This window comes from Salvelinus fontinalis, chromosome 23, assembly GCF_029448725.1.
Source record: "Salvelinus fontinalis isolate EN_2023a chromosome 23, ASM2944872v1, whole genome shotgun sequence".
Taxonomy (NCBI): domain Eukaryota; kingdom Metazoa; phylum Chordata; class Actinopteri; order Salmoniformes; family Salmonidae; genus Salvelinus; species Salvelinus fontinalis.
In genome coordinates this window covers 2,267,463-2,292,132 of record NC_074687.1, presented here as the reverse complement: position 1 = coordinate 2,292,132, position 24,670 = coordinate 2,267,463, and the positions used below count along the sequence as shown (strand labels likewise).

The window sequence follows — 24,670 nt, the reverse complement described above, 5'->3', positions numbered from 1 at the left end:
TGCCATTATTGAAAGAGATCATGATACCTCACATCTCAAAATAGGGCTACTTAATGTTAGATCCCTCACTTCAAAAGCAGTTATAGTCAATGAACTAATCACTGATCATAATCTTGATGTGATTGGCCTGACTGAAACATGGCATGGGGGTGCTATTTTGACTTTGTAAAAATGAGTTCCCAAATTAAACTGCCTCGTACTCAATTCTTGCTCGTACAATATGCATATTATTATTACTATTGGATAGAAAACACTCTCTAGTTTCTGAAACCGTTTGAATTATTTCTCTGAGTGAAACAGAACTCATTCTGCAGCACATTTCCTGTCAGGGAGTGAGATTTCAGAAATCGAGGTCCCTGTTCTGAGGTCAGTTTATAAGTCCCCATGTAAGCCATCGGGCTACATGCACTGCATACGCCTTCCTCTAGATGTCAGTAAGCGGTGAGAATTTGAATGGAGTCGATTGCGCAATCTGGGGCCCTATATAAGACCGTGGAACGGAAGTACCGTCCTTTTCAACGGTGCGCCTGGCGCACCAGGGACATCACTATGGCCTCCTGCAAAGCTTTCGTTTTAGCAGTTCTGTATCTCCGGTCATGTTTTTATTCGTTATAGTTGTTAAAGACATCATAAGGTAGTTAATTTAAACCGATTTATAGCAGTTTATATCAGTTCATTGCGATTTTCCTGGATTTCTTTGTCATGCGCTTTCACGAGTTGGACACCTCTCCAGTGGGTGGCGAACGTTAGCGGCTATTTCGACAGGACAATAGGACATCTTTTAACCAAAAGACGATTGTTCTGGAGAAAGGACACCTTGCCCAAGATTCTGATGGAAGCTCAGCAAATAGTAAGCAGTCTTTATGCTGTTAATTCGTACTTATGTTGACAAATGTCAAATAATAATTCCGCCACGAATTATGGTGCGGTCTCGCTTTAGCGCACGCTGTATTGCGCAGTAACGTTAATTTTAAAAATCTAACAGCGATTGCATTAAGAACTAATTTATCTTTCATTTGCTGTCCAATCTGTATTTTTTAGTCAAGTTTATGAATAGTTTTCGATTAGATTAGGTGCCTCTCCAAGATGGCGCCGGACAGATTGCTTGAAGTTTTGGCCACTAATCACATTGTATAACCACGATTTGTGCCGCTAAATATGCACATTTTCTAACAAACTCTATATGCATTGTGTAATATGATGTTATAGGACTGTCATCTGAAGAATTCTGAGAAGGTTAGTGAAAAAATTAATATATTTTGGTGGTTTATACGTTATCGCTATGTTTGGCTTGAATCAATGCTGTTGTGATGTTTGCTATTGTGGTAAGCTAATATAACGCTATATTGTGTTTTCGCTGTAAAACACTTAGAAAATCTGAAATATTGTCTGGATTCACAAGATCTGTGTCTTTCATTTGCTGTACGCTGTGTATTTTTAAGAAATGTTTTATGATGAGTAATTAGGTAATACCCGTTGCTCTCTGTAGTTATTCTAGTCGCTTTGGTGAGAGTTGTGATGGTGGCTGCAATGGTAAACTATGATTTATACCTGAAATATGCACATTTTTCTAACAAAACATATGCTATACAATAAATATGTTATCAGACTGTCATCTGATGAAGTTGTTTCTTGGTTAGTGGCTATTTATATCTTTATTTGGTCGAATTTGTGATAGCTACTGATGGAGTAAAAAAATGGTGGAGTAAGAAAGTGGTGTCTTTTGCTAACGTGGTTAGCTAATAGATTTACATATTGTGTCCTCCCTGTAAAACATTTTAAAAATCAGAAATGATGGCTGGATTCACAAGATGTGTATCTTTCATCTGGTGTCTTGGACTTGTGATTTAATGATATTTTGATGCTAGTATTTACTTGTGACGCTATGCTAGGCTATGCTAGTCAGCTTTTTTACTGATGGGGGTGCTCCCGGATCTGGGATCAAAGTTTCCCCAAATCCAACAGTCCCTCCTATTGAAAGATAGCTTCCTAATGTTCAATTTACATAAACTTGGAAATTACATATAAATGGAAAAAACAATGATAATAAAACATGAATTAAAAAAACTAACTAATGATTATAAATGAACAAACGATGATAAACATTTCATCGTGAGGTTTACAAACTTAGAGGCTTATGGCCTCTGTTCTATGATCACACCATACACAATTTTATTTCCGTCTCTCATCACACAACAAAATGATATTCCAGCTGAATCTGAATCTTGTTCCATGTCAGCTGGAGCGGCTTATCGTTTCTCCACTTTCTCCATCTGGTTCCTAAGAGAGTGATAGCACAAGACTTGGAAAACAACAAAAAGACACACAAAACATAAGTGTTAACAACGTGATAAGCTATGCATAATTATATATGCATGAAAATCAAAGTCTGCAACCATGACAATTCCCACTCTCTCTTCACCCGACTCTATACTTTTCTGCTGGATTCCACAAAAATGAAGACCCTAAAAAAAACTAATGCTTTCGCCCAGTATTACCCTTCCGGCCCCAGGTTCCGAGAGGTGTTCCCAAGCCATGTCATTTTCACTTTTTTCCCCCATCTCCTCCATTGCCACAACCCTACATCCTCTTAAGGTAACTCAGCACTGTATATGCTTTCACATCAATGCTTTCAACATGTTGTTTAGAGAACAATTACGCCAACATCTATCCTCTATCATATGATGCATTAACCAATAAAGCAGCTAACCCCAACTATGATGTTTAAAGTAGCTCCTAGACTCAACACTAGACCTAGACCCTGAATCCAACACTAACAAACGCCTAACCTTATCCCCTAGCTTAGCTAACGTTAGCCAAAACAAATTGCAATTCGTAACATATGAAATGGACATCCACAAATGAATACATACCATACGAAACGTAACATATGATACTCATTTGATTGTTACAGCTTTACTATGTTCCTTCTACCCCTGAGTCCAGGTTGGAAGGACCTGTGGAAATAGAGGGGAGAGAGGCTGTCAAGATCAGGGATGAAGATATGCTATTAAACCTATTTGCATGGCAAGCTTTCCTCTTTGCATACCAAGGTAAGTTACAACAAGTTACATACAACTCTCCTTCCGTGGCCTCCAACTGCTCTTAAACGAAAGCAAAAGTAAATGCTTGCTCTTCAACCGATCGCTGCCCACACCTACCCACCCGTCCAGCATCACCACTCTGGACAGTTCTGACTTAGAATATGTGGACAACTACAAATACCCAGGTGTCTGGCTAGACTGTAAACTCTCCTTCCAGACTGACATTAAGCATCTCCTAACTTCGGTGATGTCATCTATAAAATAGCCTCCAACACTCTACTCAACAAACTGGATGCAGTCTATCACAGTGCCATCCGTTTTGTCACCAAAGCCCCATGTACTACCCACCACTGCGACCTGTATGCTCTCGTTGGCTGGCCCTCGCTTCTTACTCGTCGCCAAACCCACTGGCTCCAGGTCATCTACAAGTCTCTGCTAGGTAAAGCCCCGCCTTATCTCAGCTCACCGGTCACCATAGCAGCACCCAGCCGCGGCACGCGCTCCAGCAGGTATATTTCACTGGTCACCCCCAAAGCCAATTCCTCCTTCGGCCGCCTTTCCTTCCAGTTCTCTGCTGCCAATGACTGGAACAAACTGCGAAAATCACTGAAGCTGGAGATTTATATCTCCCTCACTAACTTTAATCACCAGCTCACAGGTCACTGCACCTGTACATAGCCCATCTTTAAATAGCCCATCCAACTTCCTCATCACCATATTGTTATTTTATTTATTTTGCTCCTTTGCACCCCAGTACCGCTACTTGCACACTCATCTTCTGCACATCTATCATCCCAGTGTTTAATTTGCCATACAGTAATAATTTCACCATTATGGCCTATTTATTGCCTCACCCCCCTTATCCTACCTCATTTGCACACACTGTATATAGACTTTCTCTATTTTATTATTGACTGTATGTTTGTTTACTCCATGTGTAACTCTGTGTTGTTGTTTGTGTCTCACTACTTTGCTTTATCTTGGCCAGTTCACAGTTGTAAATGAGAACTTGTTCTCAACTAGCCTACCTGGTTAAATAAAGGTCAACTAAAAATTCAGTTATAGCTTGTTCCACTTGTACTTTTGCGATACTTGAGCAGTGACTAGACATTTGATTAAAATAAATCCCAACTAAACAAGTGTTACAGGTGAATCTAAAAGCATGCAATATTGATTGTGTATACAGTGCATTCGTCAAGTATTCAGACCACTTAACATTTTCCACATTTTGTTACGTTACAGCCTTATTCTAAAATGGATGTAAAATATAATCCCTCAATCTACACAATACCCCATAATGACAATGCAAAAACAGGTTTGTAGATTTTTTTACAAATTCATAAAGTTACTTTTTACATAAGTGTTCAGACCCTTTACTCAGTACTTTGTTGAAACACCTTTGGCAGCGATTACAGCCTCGGATCTTCTTGCGTATGACGCTACAAGCTTGGCACACCTGTATTTGGGGAGTTTCTCCCATTCTTCACTGCAGATCCTCTCAAGCTCTGTCAGGTTGGATGGGGAACGTCGCTGCACAGCTATTTTCAGGTCTCTCCAGAGATGTTAGATTGGGTTCAAGTCCGGGCTCTAGCTGGGCCACTCAAGGGCATTCAGAGACTTGCAAAAATGGCTAAAACCCTGTTTTCGCTTTGTCATTATGGGGTATCCTAGGGACATTGGCAGACACAATGTAAGTAACTTAATTTATGTCCCCCTAATTGCCCTGAATTCCTCTGATCCTACAGCTATTGTATGCAGTAATCATGAGCCTGTGAACCAGAGTAATACTTTCAACACTGAGGCGGTGTACCCTTGTAGGAAGATGTAGAGTAGGCCACAATCAGTATGCACTATCAGCTCCAATGTAAATAACATGAGTAAGTCTACCTCTAATAAGCTTCCCAGTAAAGCATTAAAAACAATCAAGCAACTAAGAAAAGTGCTAAAAATAGCCCATATTTACATATGCAGCCTGAGAAACAAGGTCCATGAAGTAATAACTTCCTTGTAACAGATGACATTCATATTTTGACTATCTCTGAAACTCACTTAGATAATACCTTTGATGATACAGTGGTAGCAATAGAAGGTTATAACATCTACCGAAATGCCAACGGAGGCGGTGTTGCAGTCTATATTCAGAACCACATTCCTGTAAAGCTTAGAGACGATCTCATGTTAAATACTGTTGAAGTAATATGGCTACAGGTTCATCTGCCTCACCTAAAGCCCATTCTGGTGGGAAGCTGCTATAGACCACCAAGTGTTAACAGTCAGTATCTGGATAATATGTGTGAAATGCTTCATAAAGTATGTGATATCAACAGACAGGTATATTTTATGGGTGATTTTAAATATTGACTGGCTATCATCAAGCTGCCCACAAGAAAAAACTTCAAACTGTAACCAATGCCTGCAACCTGGTTCAGGTTGTCAGTCAGTCAACCTACCAGGGTATTTACAAACAGCACAGGAATGAAATCATTTTTACTAATGCTGCAGATATTTTCTTTGAAGCAGTATCCAAATCCATAGGATGTAGCGATCACAATATAATAGCCCATATCTAGGAAAACCAAGGATCCAAAGGCTGGGCCTAATATAGTGTATAGAGGTCAGGCTGGGCCTAATATAGTGTATAAGGGGTCAGGCTGGGCCTAATATAGTGTATAAGAGGTCAGGCTGGGCCTAATATAGTGTATAAGAGGTCAGGCTGGGCCTAATATAGTGTATAAGAGGTCAGGCTGGGCCTAATATAGCGTATAAGGGGTCAGGCTGGGCCTAATATAGCGTATAAGGGGTCAGGCTGGGCCTAATATAGTGTATAAGAGGTCAGGCTGGGCCTAATATAGTGTATAAGAGGTCAGGCTGGGCCTAATATAGTGTATAAGGAGTCAGGCTGGGCCTAATATAGTGTATAAGGGGTCAGGCTGGGCCTAATATAGTGTATAAGAGGTCAGGCTGGGCCTAATATAGTGTATAAGAGGTCAGGCTGGGCCTAATATAGTGTATAAGAGGTCATACAATATTTTTGTAGTGATTCATATGTTGATGTAAAGAATATTTGCTGGTCTGTGATGTGTAATGAGGAGCAACCAGACGCTGCACTTGACACATTTATGAAACTACTTATTCCAGTTACTAATAAGCACACAGCCATTAAGAAAATGGCTGTACAAACTGTTAAATCCTCTTGGATTGATGAGGAATTGAAAAATTGTATGGTTGTGAGGGATGAGGCAAAAGGTATGGCAAATAAGTCTAGCTGCACAGTTGATTGGCAAACATACTGCAAATTAAGAAATGTGACTAAACTAAATAAAAAGAAAGTATACAATGAAACAAAGCTAAGGATAGAAAAAAGCTTTGGTGCACCCTAAATTACATTTTTGGGGGAAAAGCCAACTTCATTGAATCAGATGGCTCATTCATTACAAAACTCTGATATTTCCAACCACTTTAATGCCTTTTTCCATTGGCAAGATTAGCAAACTTAGGGATGACATGACAGCAACAAACACTGACACTACACATCCAAGTATATCTGACCAAATTATGAAAGACAATAATTGTATTTTTGAATTCCATAAAGTCAGTATGGAAGAGGTGAGAAAAATGTATTGCCTATCAACAATGACAAGCCACCGGGGTCTGACAATCTGGATGAAAAATTACTGAGGATAATAGCAGACAATATTGCCACTCCTATTTGCCACATCTTCAATTTAAGCCTACTAGAAAGTGTGTGCCCTCAGGAGGGAAGCTAAAGTCATTCCGCTACCCAAGAATAGTAAAGCCCCCTTTACTGGCTCAAATAGCTGACCAATCAGCCTGTTACCAATCCTTACTTCTGGAAAAAATTGTGTTTGACCAGATACAATGCTATTTCACAGTAAACAAATTGACAACAGACTTTCAACACGCTTATAGGGAAGGACACTCAACATGCACAGCATGTAAACAAATGGCTGAGAGAAATTGATGATAAAATGATTGTGGGGGCTGTCTTTTTAGACTTCAGTGCAGCTTTTGACATTATCGATCATAGTCTGCTGCTGGAATAACTTGTGTTATGGCTTTACACCCCCTGCTATATTGTGGATAAAGAGTTACTTGTCTAACAGAACACAGAGTGTGTTCTTTAACCTCTCTTGGGTAGGGGCCAGTATTTTCAAGCCCGGATGAAAAGCGTGCCCAAAGTAAACTGCCTGTTACTCAGGCCCAGAAGCTAGGATATGCATATCATTGGTAGATTTCGATAGAAAACACTTTAACGTTTATATAACTGTTAAAATGATGTCTGTGAGTATAACAGAACTGATATGGCAGGCGAAACCCCGAGGACAAACCATCCCAAAAAAGAAAAATTCAGCCTACCACTGTTTTCAATGGTTGTCACTATTATTATAAGGCGAAATCCTCACATATTCAAATCAAATCAAAGTTTGTCACGTGTGCCGAATACAACAGGTGTAGACCTTACAGTGAAATGCTTACTTACAGGCTCTAACCAATAGTGCAGAGAAAAAAAAGTGTGTGTGTGTGTAGGTAAGTAAAGAAATAAATCAACAGTAAAAAGACATTTATAAATAAGAGTAGCAAGGCTATATACAGACACCGGTTAATCAGGCTTATTGAGGTAGTATGTACATGTGGGTATGGTTAAAGTGACTATGCACATATGATGAACAGAGAGTAGAGGTAGCGTTAAAAAAAGGGGTTGGCGGGTGGTGGGACACAATGCAGCCCAGTTAGCCAATGTGCGGGAGCACTGGTTGGTCGGATCAATTGAGGTAGTATATACATGGATGTATAATTAAAGTGGCTATGCAGTTCCTAGGGATTCCACTAGATGTCAACAGTCTTTAGAACGAGTTTCATGCTGGTTTTTGGAAAAATGAGCCAGAAATTTTCATTTTTCTAGGTGGCTCCCATTTTGGCTGTAGTGTTTCCTAGTGCGTGGAAGAGAGCGCGTTCTTTGGTATTTTTCTCCGGTAAAGGCAATAACGATTCTCAGTCTTAAATTTTATTGTTTATTTACGTATTAGGGTACCTAAGGTTTGATTATAAACGTTGTTTGACTTGTTTGGAAAAGTTTATTAGTAACGTTTGGGATTAATTTTGTATGCATTTTGATGGAGGGAATCTGAGTGGATTATTGACTGAAGCGCGCCAGCTAAACTGAGTTTTTATGGATATAAAGAAGGACATTATCGAACAAAAGGACCATTTGTGATGTAACTGGGACCTTTTGGAGTGCCAACAGAAGAAGATCATCAAAGGTAAGGCATTTATTATATCGCTATTTCTGACTTTCGTGGCGCACCTGCCTGGTTGAAATATATATTTCATGCTTTTGTATGCGGGGCGCTGTCCTCAGATAATTGCATGGTGTGCTTTCGCCGTAAAGCCTATTTGAAATCTGAAACAGCGGCTGGATTAACAAGAATTTAAGCTTTATTTTGATGTATTACACTTGTGATTTTATGAAAGTTAAATATTTATAATTCTGTAGTTTGAATTTCGCGCTCTGCAATTTCACCGGATGTTGGCCAGGTGGGACGCTACTGTCCCACCTGCCCATAAGAAGTTACTGGAAGCCTCTCCAACATAATCCAGGTAGAATCAGTAATTCCCCAGGGTAGCTGTTTAGTAGGCCCCTTGCTTTTTTCAATCTTTACTAACGACATACCACTGACTTTGAGTAAGGCCAGTGTGTCTATGTATGCGGATGACTCAACACTATACACGTCAGCTACTACAGCAACTGAAATGACTGTAACACTTAACAAAGAGCTGCAGTTAGTTTCGGAATGGGTAGCAAGGAATAAGTTAGTCCTAAATATTTCCAAAACTAAAAGTGTTGTATTTGGGACAAATCATTCACTAAACTACGTCTCGTAATGAATAATGCGGAAATTGAGCAAGTTGAGGTGACTAAACTGCTTGGAGTAACCCTGGATTGTAAACTGTCATGGTCAAAACATATTGATACAACAGCAACTAAGATGGGGAGAAGTCTGTCCATAATAAAGCTCTGCTCTGCCTTCTTAACAGCACCATCAACAAGGCAGGTCCTACAGGCCCTAGTTCTGTCGCACCTAGACAACTGCTCAGTAGTGTGGTCAGGTGCCAGAAAGAGGGACTTGGGAAAATTGCAATTGGCTCAGAACAGGGCAGTACGGCTGGCACTTAAATGTACACAGAGAGCTAATATTAATATTAAGCATGTCAATCTCTCCTGGCTGAAAGTGGAAGACAGATGGACTTCATCATTACTTGTTTTTGTAAGAGGTGTTGACAAGCTGAATGTACCGATCTGTCTAAAATACTAGCACACAGCTCAGACACCCATGCATACCCCACGAGACATGCCAACAGAGGTCTCTTCACAGTCCCCAAGTCCAGAACAGACTATGGGAGGCACACAGTACTACATAGAGCCATGACTACATGGAACTCTATTCTACATCTGGTAACTGATGCAAACAGTAGAATCAGATTTATCTCACTTATTACAAACATAGTTCAGTTCTATCTGTTGTTTTATATGTAATGTGGATGATTTGGTGTGTTTGGACCCCAGGAAGAGTAGCTGCTGCCTTGGCAGGAACTAATGGGCATCCATAATAAACCCCAGGAAGAGTAGCTGCTGCCTTGGCAGGAACTAATGGGGATCCATAATAAACCCCAGGAAGAGTAGCTGCTGCGTTGGCAGGAACTAATGGGGATCCATAATAAACCCCAGGAAGAGTAGCTGCTGCCTTGGCAGGAACTAATGGGGATCCATAATAAACCCCAGGAAGAGTAGCTGCTGCCTTGGTAGAAACTAATGGGGATCCATAATAAACCCCAGGAAGAGTAGCTGCTGCCTTGGCAGGAACTAATGGGGATCCATAATAAACCCCAGGAAGAGTAGATGCTGCCTTGGTAGGAACTAATGGGGATCCATAATAAACCCCAGGAAGAGTAGCTGCTATCTTGGCAGCAGCTAATGGGGATCCCTAGTAAATACAAATACAAAGTGTGTGGATTGATAAAAAATAAAAATAAACTATTTTAGAATAAGGCTGTAATGTAATGTACACGCCCCCTCATAGAATATTCATGATGCTTTAGGAGTGTGTGTTTACAGCCTAGGTTGCTAGTACAAAGGAAGGATTCGACTGTGTGAGTGTGACAGGAAAATCAAAATAGTCATGTTAATTATGTTGTAGAACTTATTATGAAGTTAGCATGTCAATATAATAAAGTCAACAACAAGTGAACAAAGTTGGCTTGCATTAGCTGGCTAGCTAGCTACTGACTAGTTAGCAGGCTGGCTAGCTAGCCCTACCTGGTTACTGGCTATAGCTAGAAGTAAAGATCACATAAATAAACACATTACAACAGGGTTCCCCAACTGTCGGTGGTTGTATTTGCGGCCTGCAGCTGAATCTAGTAGATGACCCCTGCATTACACTAAATAACTCTCTTTGCATTTCATCACATAAATAACTAAATCCCTGATGTCAGTTAAGACTATTATTTCTCACTAAGAGATACGTCCTCTTCTCTGCCATCCATTGTTGTCCTCTTCTCTTCCTCACATCAGTCTTTCACCCATATCTTCCCCATCCACTTCAAGATCTTTGTGATTGGGTTTGTGATTGGGTGCAGCCGACATTAAAGGCGAGTCGAGACTGACTGATCAACAACTTAATATTATTTATAGATCGGCCTGTCAGTCGTGGTGTTGATGCTCTCGAACACTGCCTTTCTTTGTATTGTCAATCAGTCTGGTTTATGTGCATTATGTTGTTCCGTCCATCAGAGAGAGCTCTCTCTCTGTCCCCCCAGGCATGATGCTGACCTCATGGTACACCTCATCAGGCTGGGGGCTGCTCTGCAAGGCCAGGATGGAGGAGCACTGAGGATCCAACAGGTACTGCACGGGGTGGGGAGGGGAGAGGAGAGGTTGGTCACACTAAAGGCGTCAGCTTGCAAACCGAATTAATGTGCTCGCATACTCCCTTAAAAGATCTTCACTTCAAAAATGAGAACAAAAACACTGATAGTACTGTTTGTCTATCTAAATAGAATTCTAGAATTAATAGACAGAATGAATCTAATATAACTCAAGAAATCTAACATTCATTTTGACATTTTTTTGCGGAAGAGATCTTAGTCACGCAATTTTACATCTAAGATCTTTGGTGCAGATTTTCTCAAGTGAAAAAATGTGCATGAAAATGATTTGTCTCTTGTTGAAAGACAAACACTGAATTTAAGATTTTTTAATTTTTTAAGAATCACAGACAAGGTGTGTAGACTTTGGCTTGCCTCGAGAAAAAATGTTGCGTGCACAAAGAGCCCCCCCAAAAAAACTCTTGACGAAGACTAAACCGAATGAAAAAGTCACAAAATGTTGTCATAATATATGCACGAACTGTTCTGAACTGTTTCGGATGGGAAGCATGAGGACGCCTTAAAGGCCTTTAAAACGAATCTCTTTGAAGGCCTTTCAGACTAATCTCTTTAAAGGTCTTTCAGAATAATCTCTTTAAAAGGCCTTTAAAACTAATCTCAAATAACCCAAAACTAAAATCTTGCGTAATTTGGTCATATTTTATTTATTTAAATGGGCAAGTCAGTTAAGAACAATTCTTATTTACAATGACGGCCTACCAAAAGGCCTCCTGCGGGGATGGGGGGTGGGATTAAAAATACAAATAAATTAAATATAAATATAGGACAAAACACACATCACGACAAGAGAGACAACACTACATAAAGAGAGACCTAAGACAACAACATAGCATGGCAGCAACACATGACAACAACATGGTAGCAACAACACAGTAGCAGCACAGAACCGGGTACAAACATTGTTGGGCACCAACAACAGCGCAAAGGGCAAGAAGGTAGAGACAAACAATACATCACGCAAAGCAGCCACAACTGTCAGTAAGAGTGTCCATGATTGAGTCTTTGAATGAAGAGATTGAGATAAAACTGTTCAGTTTGAGTGTTTGTTGCAGCTCGTTTCAGTCGCTAGCTGCAGCAAACTGAAAAGACAAGCGACCCGGGGATGTGTGTTGCTTTGGGGACCTTTAACAGAATGTGACTGGCAGAACAGATGCTCATTTATGTTTAAAGCAGTCTGTCCACGAGAGATTAGACTAAAACCATTCATTATTACATCAAGTTATAACAAGACACACATGGAACTCAGCCAAAGACACAGCCTCATTGACAGTCCTTTAAGAAAAAATCTAAACAGCAGCATGAACATGTCATTATGTGTTAGAAAAATAACACATTTTACAGTTACTACACACAAAGAAACACATTGTGTATTATTCATTAAAACACACTGGTCATGCGCCATACTGACCATTGTGAAATGTCCAGGCAGCTTTACCTTGGGTCTGAGGAAGTTGACCACCTTGTAGCAGTGCCAGAATGCTAGAACCACCAGGGGCACTGACACTGCCATCACAACAAATATCACCAGGGCCATCACCCAGGGCCTGTCCTTGCCTGCAGAGGGTTTGGGGTTGGAAAGGGGACACCAGGGACTAAGAATTGAGTTGAGCAAGAGTGGACTTGTACTCGGAGAATCATTGAAGGCAACAATCTAATACTCATAATTTGTGTTTTTGACAGATAAAAGGGAGGACAAGAAAGAGAGCGATTGCACTCACCCTTAACGGTGCTCTCACACGTAACGTTGCTGGGCTGGCTTTGTTTGAAGAACCTCTGGGTTACCACCCAGACCTGAAAACAGTACCTGGTCCATGGCTCCAGCTCCAACACCACTTTATGCAGCTGGATACCATTCATCCGTTTGGCCTGCAGGGGGCGATAGAGGAGTAGTGAGGAAGCATTGAGCACCTCACAATGAGTATGTTTTACATGCATTGTAACACTTTCATATTAAACTGATTGGCAGCCGGGCACATTATGAATTAGTCAAGGTAAACACCTTACTCCGATTATCTAAAAATCGGCGTAAGGTCAAAATAAAAGTTAGCATATGCCGATTAAAACATCTAGTTTTCTGAGCCATCTTTTGAATTATTAGGACATGTAAACGCCTAGAAATCAGCGTTCCAGCAGTGTAATTGATCTGCGCATGGGCTAGCACCAACCGAGCCATCCTCCCACTTTAGCGCCATTTAAGTAAGTTCGGGAACAACTGAACCTATGCGTCTCAGAAGTAGCTTTCACATAACAGTACAAACTTTGGTAACACTTCATTTTAAAGGATCCTTACTACACTGCAATCACACGTGAATTTACACTGTAGCAACTATTGTAGTTAACAGTAACAACTCCTAGTAGTAATTGCAGTATGTAATTACAGAGGTGTGACAATTAATGCTTGTTACCATGCTTGTTACAAATGGGCAGGTTTCCCACTAAATTCACCAACTTAGAGTTTTCGCTTCTTATCAGCTGCATACAAACTGTCACAAAGGTTGTGACCCCTCGTCGGTGTGCTGGATGCCTGAGAGATTATAGCCTTTACAACAACAAAAAAAGCAGTTTTGAAACTGCAATAAAAGTGCAATAACTGCAGTCGACGGTGGTATTTTGGACGCAGTAATTGCAGAATAACTGCAGTTACACTGCAAAAGCACTGCAGTAAAGAAAATAAAAAAACGTGTGATTTTGGACGCAGTATTTGTAGCGTACTGCACTATAACGGCATTTATACTGCAGTGTACTGCGGTTATACTGCACTGTGACTGCAATCTTTTTCGTTAGGGAGCCTATGCTCAATAGGCTCTAATTACTTACCCTTGAAGGTGCACTGTTCATCCTATACTGTGTCTTCACTCAGTGTTGTTGCTAAGCACTTGACCCCAAAATAAAGTTAACTTGGTTGAGCTGGCAAAAACAGATCAGTAGGTCAATCTCACTGACTGGGATCTAATATGGGTGGTAAATGTAATATGGGTGGTAAATGTAATATGGGTGGTAAATGTAATATGGATGGTAAATGTAATATGGGTGGTAAATGGGTGACAATCTAATGTGGGTGGTAAATGTAATATGGGTGGTAAATGTAATATGGGTGGTAAATGGGGGGAAATGTAATATGGGTGGAAAATGTAATATGGGTGGTAAATGGGGGGGGGGGCAATGTAATATGGGTGGTAAATGTAATATGGGTGGTAAATGGGTGGCAATGTAATATGGGCGGTAAATGGGTGGCAATGTAATATGGGTGGTAAATGGGTGGCATTCTAATACGGGTGGTAAATGGGTGGCATTCTAATACGGGTGGCATCCCAGATGTGAAAAAACACACTGTTTCAAAGCATAGTACATTTAATGTTTTTCCTAAGTACAATGTAATTACTAGGTTTTACACAGGCTGTAGCTAGTTAAAATGAAGTTTATCTTGAGTGGCCCTCATTTTAAAGCTTCTGGAAGTTTCACTTCACAACAAGATACAGAAATTAAGTGAATTCTGGAATTAAACTTCCAGAAGCTTTAAAATGAGGGCCAGATTGTCAGTATGGATCATGTACTGTATGAGTACACATTAGTTACAAGTAAGTGTAACGGATGTGAAATGGCTAGCTAGTTAGCGGGTACGCGCTACTAGCGTTTCAATCAGTTACGTCACTTGCTCTGAAACCTACAAGTAGTGTTGCCCCTTGCTCTGCAAGGGCCGTGGCCTTTGTGGAGCGATGGGTAACGATGCTTCGGTAACGATGCTTGATGTGTGCAGAGGGTCCCTGGTTCGCGCCCGTGTCGGGGCGAGGGGACGGTTTAAAGTTATACTGTTACATAAGTACACCTCAAGATACACTTCATTTGAACTAGCTACATCATGTGTAACTCCTAGTAATTACATTGTACTTAGGCAAACATTTAAATGCAATATGCTTTGAAACAGGGTATTTATCCTCATCTGGGATGACCAAATTAACCCAGATTGGTACACTTTATTTTGGTGACAAGCACTAGCAATACCATTGAGTATAGATATATTTCCAACAGTGGCACTTTCATGGCTAAGTAATCAAAGCCTATTGAATAAAATCTCTTGGACACCCAGCGCACCGACGAGGGGTCACAACCTTTGTGACAGTTGTAACTGTATGCAGCTGATAAGAAACTAAACACTAAGTTGGCGAATGTATTGGGCAACGTGCCCATTTATCACAAGCATGGAAAACAAGCATTTATTGTTACACCTTTTGTAATTACAGACCACAATTACTACCATGTGGTTGTTACAGTTAAAGTGTAATGACACATGGTGCAATAAGAGCCACTAATAAGGACCCCTTCAAATAAAGCGTTAGCCAAACTTTATACGTCCAAACTCAAATACGCTTCCCAAGAATAACATGATTGCTGTGGCATATTATATTGATTGCCGATATTCTGCATTTATCAGAGTGCCATCCGGTAGTCTGATGTCAGATGTATCCATGTTAAAAGAGGATTCTTAGGGAAATTGTTCTTCTTGCAAAGCATGTAAAACATTTTAATCAAACTATTACATTAATCTATCCACAATAATCCCATCATTGTGCGCATGTAACCGTACTCAATGTGTCACCAGATGATCACCCCCACGGTTATAAAGTTTACCATTGGCAGATGGAATGTAGTTTGTGCTCAGACCCTAAACCTGCATCTCATTCTCCTTATTGGCTACTGTCACTATGACATCAGATGTGAAAGATCAGGCAAACTACTTTACTTTGTTTTGCCATTCCTCAGATCCCCTGGTTGTACGCAGTGGAAATTACACTCCAGATGTATAATCCCAGATGGAAAGTAAAATGGCCACCATACCCTCTCCTCCTGCCCCTCCTTCCAGTAGGTGATGTTAAAGGTTGCATGATTGTAGATCTCTTTAAACTCAGAGATCCTGAGCACTGGGTCTTCGATGCTCACTTCAATGTTCGCACCACTGGAGACTAGAGTCACACTGGGAGGGCCTAAAGTGGCTGTGGAGAGAGACATGGGAAAGAAAGTGACCTAAAGGAAGTGGCAACCTCTCAGGGGTCAAGAAATGACATGGCACCTGCTAGCGGATCACCATAGTCCATTAAAGAGCAAAAGTTGTCAGGCTCCAGTCTGTAATAATACACTCTGCTTTGGCCTAACCTCTGATTTAACAGTACCTGTTATTATACTTTCATACCCATCTCTAGTGCACTGCAAGAACTACTATGAAATGTATGTCTTATGTGCTGTATGAATGTAGTTATGTATAGGTTATGAATGTTTTATGAAGTACTTATGTAGATTGACATTACAGATGGGCAACTAGGAACTCACTGTGTTCATCCATGACAAACTCCTTAGTCTCCACCCAGTGAGATGCCTCTCCCTCTCGTTCTGCCCTCACTTGGAAAGTGTACACTCCAAATTTGTTTAGATGACTGGTGAAGTCACAGCATAGGGCAGTTGTGTCCCAACATACAACCCGGTAGCTGCTCCTGATGCTGTTCCTGTGTTCAAAACAAGACATCACTGTATTGTTATTGTGGTAGACTATTGTTACCAGTGTCTGTAAGCTGTTTGTTTGTCCAGTGTATGTACGCTGTTTGTATGCCTGAAACCCATTCTGACAAGTATTGTGTCAAAATTTTTGTTTTTTAAAGTGAAATAGTTGCACCTATTCCTTAGAAATATAGTGAGTGTATGTTGATGTGTGAATGTGTGTGAGTGTGTGTGTGTGTGTGTGTGTGAGGGTGTATGACACAGATTTTTCTGTGGGTGTGTCATTTCTCCTCTTTCCCAGCACCCATAGCAGGAAGTGTGCCATATTTAAATGTTCACCCCTCACTTGGTTGTGTTGTTTGGCGGTGTTCATATTACCACTTGTATTCTGATCTGTAGGTGAGGTTTCCCGTGTGGTTCTGAGGGGGATCCCACTCCAACACTAGTCCCATGTTGATGGAGGTAATCCTGACGTTACTGGGACTTGGAAGTTCAGCTAACACTGCTGTAACAGCACAGTTATACACAGTTGAACATCCTAACAAATACACATCATTCAGGGGGATTACAGGCTTTAGATAAACAAGGGTATTGAGTCAGATGGGGAAAATGGTATTGTATCTGTCTTGGACGTTTTTAAGAGTTTTTTGTTGTTGAGAAATTAAGCCCATTGCGCTGTGCTTCTTCGAAATGAACACTCTTGACCACATATAGTATGTGGGTAAAACCTTCAGCCTATGTGTATGTATATATTTAGCCTACAATCATCAGTATGTCAATGTAACAGATACCAAAATGTGAAGTGTTTCCATTGGTTCACACTATTGACAGTAAAAGAGATTAAGGAATGTATAAGTGATAAATAAATGTAGCTTATAAAAGACTGAAATTATCACGAAATATCAACAACAACAAAAACTTTCGTAAACCAATCGTGATATTGAATGGCTTAAAACATTAATCTACAATCAAAGCCAACCAATTTACAGCACGTTGGTAGACTATGCTATGGTAAAGTCGAAAAAGAAATACTGACCTGTCATTCCATGTAAAGTTAAGCATAATAGTTTGACAAACAAGATAGTAAACACCGTAGATTGCATGTTGCCCAAGATGTTATGTATTGTCCAACGACACTGAAATGTTCCGTTGGCTAGATTTGCTTCTGGCCGCTCTTGAGAGTTTATTGTGTACTTTCTGAATGGGCGGAGAATTGCGGGGAAGCGAAACCAAGCTGAGTGATATAAATACAGAAGAAGCCTAGGCAGGTTTCCATTGAACCACATTTATTCGATAATGTCAGAAAAAACCTTTAGGCTTCTTTAGATTAATGGAAACGGCAGATATATGATTCATTTTCAAAAGATCGACAAAATATGTATCCGTTCGACAGGGATGGATCTTTATTTTGTCTTACTTTATTGTGACAAATTATGATGGAATTAACCGTGTTTTTCGAATAAATGATTGCCAAATACGTTTGAAAGAAAGCAGTGCATGTGATGTTTCGCCTTACCTATATAGTTTCACTCCACATTTAATTATAAAAATGCCTACTGCTTGGCAAGTAATTTTTCAAATATAAAAATTATATTTATTTGTCAAGTATTGTTCTGACTTGCAACATTTCCTGAACTGCTGCTTCACCTTGCTTCTTTGTAACGTTACTTTGATTTCCGAGTCAAAACGGAAAAAGGCTAATTTATTGTTCCCGAATTTGAAAAACGGAAATCGACTTGTTTCTCATTTATGGTGTCAAAATTAGACAGGGAATAATGGAAAACAAATAACAATATTTATTACATTTTAATTTTCGTTTTGTTCCTACCAAGAAGTACACGCCCCCTCATAGAATATTCATGATTCTTTAGGTGTGTGTTTACAGCCTAGGTTGCCAGTACAAAGAAAGGATTTGACTGTGTGAGTGTGACAGGAAAATCAAAATAGTCATGTTAGTTATGTTGTAGAACTTATTATATAGTTAGCATGTCAATATAATAAAGTCAACAACAAGTGAACAAAGTTGGCTTGCATTTGCTGGCTAGCTAGCTACTGACGAGTTAGCTACTGACTAGTTAGCAGGCTGGCTAGCTAGCCCTACCTGGTTCCTGGCTATAGCTAGAAGTATCTATGGAATTAAATTAGTCCCTAACCCTGCTACAAGCTGAAGCTGCCCAGCCAGAGCTACCTGCTTCAGAAACGTCAGTTTTCTCCATTACTATATGTAGCTAACTACAGTCTGGCTAGACTAAACTCTCCTTCCAGACTCATATCAAACATCTCCAATCCAAACTTAACCCATTTAATCCCGAATTTTTCCCATACATGAAAATATCTAAATCATGTGTCATTAGTAACCTTTTGAAATAATCGATCATCATTTTTTTAAATTTTCATGGAAAAGTAGGTGAAAAAGTGTGTTTTATGGTCGGTCACAATTGTGACCGGTGGGAAAATGTGATGTATATACTTGAATTAACATATTTTTCCTATGCAGTCATCAAAATTCTTTATAACCCAGCCCAGTTATTAACACATGTAAAACTGTCACTGCCAGTCCCCAGCATTGCTACTAAAATGCCCCATCACATCCTAGTGTGACTATTTTACATAACAAATACCCTTATGCAACACCGATACGAATACTGAGAGCAAAGACAAAAATCAACAACCATCGACGTATTTCAACATTGTTACTTTATTGTAACATACATTGTAACATGTATTGAAACATTAACATTGTAACTTTATTGTAACATTTGAACTTGTACTTTAGTGCAATACTCATTGTAACATTGTCATTGTGACATTTTAGTGCAACATTCACTAACAACTGTATAGCAGTTGTGTTATTCATTCACATTGAACATACAGGTAACATTTAGGATAGAGGTAGCCTGTAGAATATGCATTCAAGTAGAAGCCTACACTGGACAAAATAATATATATCATAGAGGTAGGCTTCAGAACCAAGTGCACGATTAGTTTGTGCATCACTATTTTGAACTGTGATCAGTCAGACCTAATTTACCTTTTTTTCCAAAAACATTTCAGTCATTTTTGTTGTCTTTTTCGTCTACTTTTCTTTTCTTCCTAGAGTCCGTTGTACTGCTTCACCTCACCCTTTATCGACTTTTCTATTTTTCTTTTATTGGCTTTTTCATTCACTCCTATCTCCTTTTCTACTGTCCATGGTATATCTTGAAGCACTCAATGTGCAGTGGCACTTTGCATTTTTCACATGCATAGGTAGTGCATTTGTCACAATGACGACATCTCTGGAACCGGTGCATCGTGTTGATTGGCCAGTGAGAAGCTTTGTCATATCTTGCCTGATCTTCAACAGTAGCAGCCAGTAGAGATCTCCTTCTGTGGCTCAGTGGTTTCGTGCCAAACTTTTGCATAAGAGACTGTGCCACTATCCGTGAGAAGGTGAGCAGGTCGATGGTCCCTCCCATAACGTCTCTGTAAAAGAAATGGCTGTTTACGAGTGCACTGTTGAGAGACCATGCAAAGATGGGCCACCACCACTTCTTAGACCTGATCGAGATATGGTATCTTGAAACCTGTAGGTCATGAAGGTCAACACCACCCATGTGCTCATTGTATCGGTTGATGCATTTTGGTTGTGGGACTTTGTCAAAGGCACGTCGCTCCTTGTTCCATCTTTTGACAGAGGTCTCACTGTATTTCTCCTCCATGTTTGTTGCCACTGTGACAATGTTATTGTCTTTCGAACGGACCAGCAACTTGTCTCCTTGGGTCAGAACCTCAGAGGTTCCCCGGGGTAACTTCATGAAGTCCTTCTGTGGCTTGAATGGGACATCAAACAGACGATTCTGCCTCATCGTTCCAGAGCTCCCATATCCTATTTTTGTCATTTCATCGAGGAGTGCAAGCGAAGTGAAGAGGTTGTCATGAAGGAACTTGCAACCTTGAGGCACCTGAGATTGCTCTGCAAGACCGAGAACGACACTGGGTCCCTGACCCAGCCCAGTCTCAGGGAGGAGTGTGTGGGATCCACCATATGGCTCCATGTGATACATGTAACCACTGGATGAGGCAAGGCTCCATGTGATACATGTAACCACTGGATGAGGCAAGGCTCCATGTGATACATGTAACCACTGGATGAGGCAAGGCTCCATGTGATACATGTAACCACTGGATGAGGCAAGGCTCCATGTGATACATGTAACCACTGGGTGAGGCAAGGCAACATAGCTTGTAACCAAAACGGATTGGTTTACCTCTAATGAATTGCTTACATCCATGTCGGCCATAGTATCGGATCATGCTCTCATCCACTGACAGCCATTCCTGAAATGGCATGACTTTGTATGACTGATTGAGCTCAGAGAAGATGGGCCTAACCTTAAAAAATGGGTCGTCAGTGATCTTTGTGTTGTCAACCACATGAACTGAGGCCATTATTTAATCAAAGCGATTTCTCCGCATTGAATCTGAAATGCTTTCATTGTGTACATCACTGTCAGGTGACCAGTACATGTGTCTTCTTGTAACAGAGCTGTACCCAGATGTGATAAGGATCCCATAGAATGTAAGGAGCTCATCCATACTCAGATACAGTTGCTTGTCCTTGGTCTGGGTGGAGTAGAGGTTGGACATTTCAATGGTGATCTCTCTTAGGGTGGGTGGATACATTAGTAGGAAAACATCCATTGGGTTGGGACAGCTTTGTTTTACACATTCTGCAGCATTTGGGCTGTATACAATGTGTTTTGGAATCACAGCGGTGGCAGGCCTCTTCGATCGTTTGAACACTCTATCCTTATTTTTGACGACCTGCAGCTTTGCCCTTGGCTCTTCTGACTGGACCCTCTGGCGAGTAGAGGCCGTTGGCTCTTCATTATCAACGGTGGAGGGTGGTGGGGGAGGGGGGGTTGTGGTGGATGGGGGAGTGGGGGGTGTGAGGGGTAGGTCATCATCACTGATAACGTTGTTCCTGTCATGATCTGTTTGCATAGGTTCAGCATATCCATTCAACAGCCTGGCTGGCAAATGGCCTGTCTCCCCCTCATAGTCCATATCTGACCCATCACTATCACAATCACTGAGGACAGCATCTTTCTCATTTTGAGGGATAACTACAATGTTGCATGCCTTGTCTGGGCAGTCACCTAGATCCAACATATCCAGAACTTGACTCAAAGTGAAACTAAAAGATAGAACAGAGTAGAAAGTTAGTTAGAACAAGAACTATGTATGTGTATCAGTATGTGAATACCTAGACGCACTGTGTTATCCCGCCGGTCACTATTGTTGCCGTCAACATGTTTACACATTCTATGACCACACTGAACAAAGTTGAGTAATTGCAAATGCATATATCAATGCTAGACACCTTAAAGATGATGTGTACCAAAAATCTTTGTCCTAACTTTATGTTAACATACTTTACTAACCTTCTGTTTGGGAGCTTTGATGCAGCCATCCTCTTCTCATGGTGCAACCAGGAAGTAAACAGCTCTGGTCCTGTGACAATTTACACTAAACATGTGACACTGCACATCTTTCATTGAGACCCTTTATTATTTCAATATTTGCTGGAAATGCATTGATACATCATTCAGTAACGTGTTTAGAGCCTTATAACTGAAAACGTTTTTTACGGTCACTATTGTGACCGATGGGATTAAATAGGTTAAATCTAGAATTGGCTTCCTGTTTCCACACACCACTGCGACCTGTATGCTCTCGTTGGCTGGCCCTTGCTCCATATTCGTCGCCAAACCCACTGGCTACAGGTCATCTATACGTCTCTGCTAGGTAAAGCCCCGCCTTAACTCAGCTCACTGGTCACCATAACAACACCCACCCGTAGCACGTGCTCCAGCAGGTATATCGCACTGGTCATCCCCAAAGCCAATTCCTACTTTGGCCGCCTTTCTTTCCAGTTCTCTGCTGTCAATGACTGGAACGAATTGCAAAAAAAAGTTGGAGACGTATATTTCCCTCATTAACTTTAAACATCAGCTATCTGAGCAGCTGACCGATCGCTGCAGCTGTACATAGCCCATCTGTAAATAGCCCATCCAATCTACCTACCTCATCCCCATATTGTTTTTATTTACTTTTCTGCTCTTTTGCACACCAGTATTTCTACTTGCACATCATCATCTGCACATCTATCACTCCAGTGTTAATCTGCTAAATTGTAATTACTTCGCTACTATGGCCTATTTATTGCCTTACCTCCTCACGCCATTTACACACACTGTATATAGACTTTATTTTTTTCCTATTGTGTTATTGACTGTACACTTGTTTATTCCATGTGTAACTCTGTGTTGTTGTTTGTGTCGCACTACTTTGCTAGGTCACATTTGTAAATGAGAACTTGTTCTCAACTGGCCTACCTGGTTAATTAAAGGTAAAATAAAAAAAATAAAAACTAACTTTATGTAGCTAATTTAGCTAGATCTTCAGTCAGCTGTTAGTGTTTATTGACAGAGTAATAATGAACAGCAGTTTAAAAGTAAAAAAAAACAAAGTTTATTTAACTAGGCAAGTCAGTTAGGCAACCATTTACAGTAAGAATTTGTTCTTATCTGGCACTTTGCATAGCTAACTTAGCTAACGATGTAGGATCTTAATTTGAGCCAGTTTGCTACAGCAGGAAAATAATCCTGCAGCAACAGGAAGTCTAAATTATTATGTGTATTATAATTCATGGGAAAATTCTTATTTACAGTGGCGGCCTACCCCGGCCAAACCTGGACGACGCTGGGCCAATTGTGCGCCGCCCTATGGGACTCCCAATCACGGCCGGTTTCGATACAGCCTGGGTTCAAACCAGGGATTGTAGTGACGCCTCTAGCACTGTGTCACGTTTCTGACCTTATTTCCTTTGTTTAGTCTTTATTTAGTTGGTCAGGACGTGAGTTGGGTGGGTATTATCTATGTTGTCTGTTTCTATGTGGGGTTTTCTCGTTTGGCCTGATATGGTTCTCAATCAGAGGCAGCTGTCATTCATTGTCTCTGATTGGGAACCATATTTAGGTAGCCTGTTTTCTGTTGGGGTTTGTGGGGGATTGTCTATGTGTAGTGTTTGTGTCAGCAGTATTGTTATTTAGCTTCACGGTTGTCACTTTGTTGTTTTTGTAGTGTTCAGTTTCTTTCATTAAATAATGACGAACACTTACCTCGCTGCGTATTGGTCCTCCGATCCTTCTCGCCTCTCCTCATCAGATGAGGACGAAGACAGCCGTGACAGAATCACCCACCAAAACCGGACCAAGCAGCGTGGTAACAGGCAGCAGCAACAGGAGCAGCAGCGATGTCAGGATTTCAGGACATGGGAGCGTGATCTGGACTGTGTTAATACTTGGGAGGAGATAGACAGGTGGGAGGTCGACCCAGGGAGAGTGCCGGAGCCCGCCTGGGATTCTCTGGAGCAATGTGAGGAGGGATACCGACGAATGGAGGCAGCACGGCGGCGCGGTAGGAAGCCCAAGAGACAGCCCCAAAAATGTATTGGGGGGGACACACGGGGAGTGTGGCGAAGCCAGGTAGGAGACCTGCGCCAACTCCCCGTGCTTACTATGGAGAGAGAGAGCGTCGTACTGGTGTCTCCAGTACGCGTGCTTAGCCCGGTGCGCTACATCCCAGCTCCCCGCATCTGCCGAGCTAGGGTGAGGATCCAGCCAGGGAGGATGGTGCCAGCCCTGCTCTCCAGACAGCCAGTGGGTCTCCTCGGGCCAGGATATCCTGCGTCGGGGTTGCACACTGTGTCTCCCGTATGTCTGCACAGCCCAGTGCGTCCTGTGCCTGCGCCCCGCACATGCCGAGCTAGAGTTACCATCCAGCCAGGACGGGTTGTGCAGGCCATTAGCTCGAGACCTCCAGTGCGTCTTCACGGTCCGGTCTATCCAGTACCACCAGTGCCAACACCACGCACCAGACCTCCAGTGCGCCTCCACAGCCCAGTACATCCTGTTCCTTCTCCCCGCACTAGCCCTGAGGTGCGTGTTCCCAGCCCGGTACCACCAGTTCCGGCACCACGCACCAGGCTTCCTGTGCGCCTCCAGGGTCCAGTATGCCCTGTTCCTGCTCCCCGCACTAGCCTTGAGGTGCGTGCCCCCAGCCCGGTGCCACGAGTACCGGCACTACGCACCAGGCCTACAGTGCGCCTCGGCACGCCTGAG

General features: G+C 41.4%; 1 protein-coding gene across 6 annotated transcripts; it reads right to left on the bottom strand.

Annotated features, from left to right (window-relative positions):
* Nucleotides 1-2,113: 2,113 nt before the first annotated feature.
* Nucleotides 2,114-17,721, bottom strand: LOC129820690 (interleukin-10 receptor subunit beta-like). 6 transcript variants are annotated; one of them, XR_008754226.1, is made up of 9 exons: nucleotides 17,539-17,721; nucleotides 16,881-17,007; nucleotides 16,338-16,510; nucleotides 15,849-16,003; nucleotides 12,731-12,878; nucleotides 12,421-12,566; nucleotides 10,897-10,971; nucleotides 2,874-2,957; nucleotides 2,114-2,302 (listed from the first exon to the last, which is right to left on the bottom strand). XR_008754226.1 is itself a non-coding variant. In XM_055877546.1 (8 exons), the coding sequence occupies exons 1-8, from the start codon at nucleotides 17,603-17,605 to the stop codon at nucleotides 2,931-2,933; spliced, it is 918 nt and encodes a 305-aa protein (XP_055733521.1). In that variant the 5' UTR covers nucleotides 17,606-17,721; the 3' UTR covers nucleotides 2,114-2,930. The 6 variants fall into 6 exon arrangements, 4 of the variants coding, with proteins under 4 accessions (XP_055733521.1, XP_055733518.1, XP_055733517.1 ...); XR_008754227.1 differs by having other exon boundaries at nucleotides 12,448-12,566; nucleotides 17,539-17,720; XM_055877546.1 differs by having other exon boundaries at nucleotides 2,114-2,957.
* Nucleotides 17,722-24,670: the final 6,949 nt, after the last annotated feature.

Bases quoted from the DNA above. Each gene is read 5' to 3' on its own strand.
- LOC129820690 (XM_055877542.1), bottom strand. From the start codon at position 17,605: ATGCAATCTACGGTGTTTACTATCTTGTTTGTCAAACTATTATGCTTA. The intron at 17,008-17,538 runs GTCAGTATTTCT...GTGCTGTTACAG, and splicing joins AACTTTACATGGAATGACAG to CAGTGTTAGCTGAACTTCCA. The intron at 16,004-16,337 runs GTGAGTTCCTAG...CTCTCTCCACAG, and splicing joins GTTTGTCATGGATGAACACA to CCACTTTAGGCCCTCCCAGT.